Genomic DNA, 5,605 nt, shown 5'->3' on the forward strand with positions numbered 1-5,605 from the left:
TCTGTTGGAGTTAGCCTTTTTCTGAAGATGCAAAAAATATTTTTTAAAGATGTAGTAAAATTTTTACATCTCCAATTTTGCATATTCAATTGAAGATGCTCTAAGGCCTTGTACAATGAAAGATGCTTAGGGATATGCTTAGAAAAATAAATCGAATTTTTCTAAAGCATCAGTGCCTATTTGTATAAGAGAGATGTTTAGTTAAGCGTCTACCATGTATAAATAAGCATCAGTGCTTAAGAAAAATCTGGTTTATTTCTCTAAACACCTCATCTAAGCATCTCTCATTGTACGAGGCCTAAGGGTCAAATTAGACAATCTCGGTTGGAGATGCTCAGACCGCGCCGCCGGAACCCTTCCACACGCCGAAGCTCCTCCTCAGCCCGTCTGCTTGACTGGCGCGGAGTGGAGGGCAGATCCATCCGGGCCGACGATTTTAGGAGCTTCGAGGATGAGGAGCTGGGCTAATCGGCCCCACTCATCCCTTCTCGCCTCTTTCCTCGCGGCCTCTTGCCTTCTCGTGGCCGGATCACCTCAGGTACATCTCTATCACTGTTACCCCCTCTCCTCTGTTGCTGGATTCTGGATTTGTACGCGCAATTCTTGCTTCGCTAGCTGTTACAATGCAAATGGGTACTTATTTCGTGTAAAATCAATCTTTAAACCGCTCAGATTTAGCAAGTTAGGAATTTTGGGGTGAAATCTAGAGCTTTGTTCTGTATTTCTGTGCGGCCTGCGAACCCTAGTATTTCGTACTACAGAGTACAGAACATGTCACTAGTGTGAGGCATGTTGTTCGTTCTGGACGCTCCTCAGCAAGGTCCAAGCCATCTTTGTATCGTTCGAGTGATTGTTATGTCGGTCCTTGCAAGAATCTTTGCTGCTCTTTGGGTTCGGAAGCTCAACGCAATGAACACATGCTTGTATAACTTGTTTTGCATGAAGAATTTGCTTTGTGACATGTGGAACGCTTGCAATTGACAATTTGTTAAATCAATAGGGGTGGTCCAAATCTTATGCAAGGCAAAAGCTAGTTTCAACTGAATGTTACACCCTTAGGGTTCTATGTATACTAACTTGCTGAAAATTTTGTCTGGAGATGTCATCATCTTTACGAATATTCAGATATTAAAGATGTAAGCATGCCATAGCCTACCCAAAGACACACGTTTACTGTTAGACTTACCAGTTGTCTTTGATGTTAAGGTGAATATCCGATTTCCCTGGTCTGGCTAATTTGGATTTTTTTTTATTGATCTAGGAATTGCATGAAGCATCTGGATCCAGGTACTATACTTAAGCTTGCAAACCAGTTGCTACAGGTGAAATTACGACAACGTTTTATTCCGGGCATGCCACACAAGATATGTTGCTCATGTTTTTCTCTCTGTGTCCATGGCAATACAAATAAGGTCCTTACCCGGATCTTTCTTAAGTAAGTCATTACCTATAACCTGTTAGAGCTTCTCTAAGGAGGAGTACCCGTGGCCAGGAGACACCAGAGGGCTGACCAGACGTCAATGAGGAGGCCCTGTAACTGGCACAGATCATAAGATAACAGGGGTATATGTCATCATTTATGGAAAACTATTGATAACTTGTTTGTACATGATCTCATAGCCTTGTAATATGCAAGACATATACCTAACATATGGAAACTAAGCACACTCATATACTCCTAACTGGTCTGTTAACTTGACACAAGAAACTACTCGAACTTGACCAACTTAACTTTATACCACTCTAGATGATCCAGATACTTCTCTTATTCTGATCCAAAAGGCAAGGGGCCTAATGGCTCCTTTGCTGCATCCTTTTCCTGCTACTGGCTGGGCCCTGTGGGCCAGCGGTAAGGAATTTCCCACATAACATAATCTTAACACAGGAACACTATAGACAGACTTGTCGACTCATGGGATGTTAAAATGTTCTATGTAGAATCTTGGGACACAATACTGAAGAGTTGTGTGCTTTCACTTGATGCCAGAATTCTTCATCAAACAAAGCCACACACACATGAGGTGCATTGTTCAAGGGAAAGGAGCCGTGCAGCTTGGAAAGCTGTTGATGAGGTAGGACATGCAATGTGATTGCTCACTGCATTGGTGCATTCATAATGACATTGCAGGTTAAACACTCTCTTTATGCAGTACTTGATGCCCTTTGTGGAGAAGGAGAAATATGAACTCCCAAGCAAATGCAGGCTTCGTCCTGAAAACGACATGTTTCGGGAACAAGAGCAACATAAGATCCATTTTGATGTTAATGAGTGGCGTTGTGGCTTCTGCAAGAAATCATTTCGAGCAGAAAAATTTATCGATCAGCATTTTGCAAACCGGCACAATAATTTGTTGGATAATGTACGTTCTCACTTTCTATTATCATTGCGCCCATTTATCAATTCCTTAAACAAGTAAATCTGGTACATATATGTTTACTTAGTAACAATTTTATATAGCCTGTGCAGTTTTCAGCACAAGTATAATGTTCCCCTTTTTACGTCTGTTGTTTTCGTTCATCGAAAAAACAGATGCAATGCCAAATAAGATGAATTCTATGACATTTCTTGGCCATGCACTTGATGTTCTCATATTAACAAGTTAACTTGTTTGATATATGTTGGTGAATTACCAACCTTAGTTCAAAGCTGCGACACTTTTTTTGGATCGGAGGGAGTATTGTTTAGAGTCATGAAATGCTAAATCTTGAATTGTTTCCTTAGACTCAAGGAAGATGCTTGGCAGATCTTTGTGGAGCACTTCACTGTGATCTGACAATGGAGTTCAAGAAACCAAAAAGTAAATGCAATGCTGCTGCAGCTGCAAGGAATCGTCATCTTTGTGAGGTTCTTATTATTTTGTTTGAACTGCCCTAAATATCTTTGTTTGGTCAGTTTTGTGCTACTCTTGTAGGCTCGTTGCATTTTTTTACCAATGGAAAAGCTAGTAAAATTTGGTTGTAGTACCTGCCTGAACGTAAACACTAGAAGATGATCATGACATATTATGAGAACTATAAAAGATTGCCACATATTTCCTTGGCTTTGTTAATTTTGTTGGTATTTGGTTGAAAAATAATAGATGCAATATATGCCTATATAGATAGCATTTACAGCTGTATTTCCAATGGCAATATTGAACTCCCTTTTACTTCTGCTAACAGAACCTTGCGGACAGTTGCTTTCCTATTAATCAAGGGCATTCTGCCAGCCGTCTTCATGGTGAGTGCTGGTTTAATGCAATGATCCTGTATTCATAGTTCTCCCAGGTGGGCTTCTTGCTGATACAGCTGTTTTGCAGAATTTTTCTTGCGCCAATTCTGTGATGCTCATACTTGCAATGGGGGCTCCAAACCTTTCCCCAAAGGTGGCAGGGTGAGCTATTTTTAACCTATTTTTTTTTGTTTCGAGTCTTAATTTTGAGCTCTATTAAGCTTCATCATCTGATAACGTTTTATAAAGTTGTTTTATGCAGAGCTTGTTGTTGTGTTATTAAGCTTTAAGATTTCTTTTGTAAGATAAAATTGTTCATTTTCGTATGCCATAAACCTTCAGGTTATTATGTTGTATAATTTTTTGAATGTCTTTAATCTACATTGCTTTCACTGCAATTTGAGATTCTTAAACTATAACATAACATTACACATTGAACATGTTTTTTGTCGATGAAAAAAAAATCCATTTGCATTTGAACAAAACAATTCGCTTCTGTCTTTATAAGCAGAAAAATGGAAACCTTCCGACTTAGTGTTAACTTTTACCCCATTGTGCAGAAACAAACAAACAGATTCTACCTGGCTCTCTGCATCTTGACAATGCTGCTTTTGCCTGTGTTCTATCTCATAGTATTTTTACACCAGAGGTTTGTGGCATTTACTTTTATGTATAGGACCCTTTGTTAATACCTTGGGAAATTTCCAGCACTGTATCTCATATTTGTTGTGCAGGGAAATGAAGAAAGGAGATCAAGTTTTCAAACGAATTGGAAAAACCGTGCACAAGAAAAAGCCGTCCTAGTTGTAAGATCCCTCGCTATCCATTACCCAAGCTCCTAGAGATGAACCCACCATTTTGCTCTTGGTGTCAATTAGCTATGCATGTCATGTTGTCTCTTCATATGTCTCTCTTCCCTTCTCCTTCATGACTGAAGTTCCTTCAACATATATATTGTTTGGATCGTCATTTACGTTCAAGCAAAATGTGTTTGTGTTACCCCAGAAGCGGACTACTGCTTTGGCCTAATTTCATTCATGAACCTTTTCGTGATGCCTGCCTCTGCTTGTTCTGCAGCCCCGCACAGATACACAAGATCCAACAAGCAGTCATGTGTAATTTTTGAGAGGTTACAGAACATATCCTTTGATGTAAACCGAAACATTGTTGACCGCGACAAATTGCTCCTGGAACTTGGTGCTTACATGACTGTACAGCCAATCTAATGTCAGGAGACTGTTGTACTATATTCAAGGATGGGAAAGGTTAAAGCTATCTAAGTATTGTTGGTGTTACTGGGGCTGTAGATTGTGGGGTAGCAACATTTACTTTATCTGAGGTGCTATCTATGGTTTTCATAAGAATGTTTAGAGGCCCATTGATTTGGTTTGATGCTCCTATTTCTCGAAAGAGGCTTTCGTCCTGCTTTATTTAAATCCAGCCAAACGGCGGACTGATACCAGGTGCTGAGGGAACCCTCATACAAGCCGGTTAAAGAAAAACATGACAAGACACCCTTTCAAAAAAAAAGACAACACACGCCAAGCAAGACCAACAGAACACCAGAAATGTCATGTTGGACGCCGCCAATGTGCCGTCAAAACAGAATTAGTAGCCGAATCATCACAGCTAAAAGAAACCAATGAATTGACACCCAACGAATGGCCCCCGTGTGTGCTTGGGCCTGGCCTGATCCCTGACCTTTTCCATCGCTAACGGGAGTTTAGGTTGTGTCTTCCCGCTGGCGTGTTCTACACCATGTCGTGTGGTTGCTTGCCACGACCACTTCCAAGCCGCGACATGTGGCTGCTAGACGCACTGCTTGCTTGTTGTGGAGGCCGATAATCGACGGTGGCGGATCTGGCGAAAGCGTTGCTGATAAGCTGGGATCGGGTTTTCTTTGGCCCTTGGGCTCTTTATCGTTAGTGTTTGTTGTGGGGAAGTTGCGGGCTCTGGTCTGTTGGAAATATTCCTAGTGGCAAATAATGTGATGATGTTTGTTTCCTTATGTATTCATGAATTATTTGTATTATCCTTGAACATCATCATTGGTATGTATCAATAAGTATGTGACTTATTTATGAGATATATATTGTATGATGATTGTTTTAATGGACCCTAGTTGATAAGGTTATAAGGAGACGTACCTTTTGACTAGTATACGGTTTGGTTGATGACTATTTGAAAGGATCGATATGGTTGACTTGGGGAGGGGGGGGGGGGGGGGGGGGGGGGGGGGAGGGAGGGTGTGAATAGGCAACTTCTAATTTTTAGCTTTTCTTCACAAATTAGGTTTAGCAACAAATAAGTTGTCTAGATATGCAACTAGGTGAGCAACCTATATGATGCTAGCAACAATGACAACACAAGCAAACAAGAGGTACAACACAAGTA

The 5,605-nt window shown here is 40.7% G+C and overlaps 1 protein-coding gene across 4 annotated transcripts; it reads left to right on the forward strand.

The window, feature by feature from the left end:
- The first annotated feature begins 310 nt into the window (after positions 1-310).
- Positions 311-4,506, forward strand: LOC125509114. 4 transcript variants are annotated; one of them, XM_048673997.1, is made up of 10 exons: positions 311-538; positions 1,262-1,287; positions 1,988-2,072; positions 2,151-2,360; positions 2,723-2,845; positions 3,163-3,220; positions 3,300-3,373; positions 3,772-3,860; positions 3,946-4,017; positions 4,289-4,506. In XM_048673997.1, the coding sequence occupies exons 1-9, from the start codon at positions 452-454 to the stop codon at positions 4,013-4,015; spliced, it is 822 nt and encodes a 273-aa protein (XP_048529954.1). In that variant the 5' UTR covers positions 311-451; the 3' UTR covers positions 4,016-4,017; positions 4,289-4,506. The 4 variants fall into 4 exon arrangements, with proteins under 4 accessions (XP_048529954.1, XP_048529955.1, XP_048529957.1 ...); XM_048674000.1 differs by having other exon boundaries at positions 319-538; positions 1,939-2,072; XM_048673998.1 differs by lacking the exon at positions 4,289-4,506 and having other exon boundaries at positions 3,946-4,210.
- Positions 4,507-5,605: the final 1,099 nt, after the last annotated feature.

This window comes from Triticum urartu, chromosome 5, assembly GCF_003073215.2.
Source record: "Triticum urartu cultivar G1812 chromosome 5, Tu2.1, whole genome shotgun sequence".
Classification (NCBI taxonomy): domain Eukaryota; kingdom Viridiplantae; phylum Streptophyta; class Magnoliopsida; order Poales; family Poaceae; genus Triticum; species Triticum urartu.

What these genes read in the sequence shown, in the direction of transcription:
- LOC125509114 (XM_048673997.1), top strand. Translation starts at nt 452, where the DNA reads ATGAGGAGCTGGGCTAATCGGCCCCACTCATCCCTTCTCGCCTCTTTC. An exon ending in CATGAAGCATCTGGATCCAG is followed by an intron (nt 1,288 to 1,987) that starts GTACTATACTTA and finishes ACTTGATGCCAG; the next exon opens with AATTCTTCATCAAACAAAGC. An exon ending in GGAATCGTCATCTTTGTGAG is followed by an intron (nt 2,846 to 3,162) that starts GTTCTTATTATT and finishes TTCTGCTAACAG; the next exon opens with AACCTTGCGGACAGTTGCTT.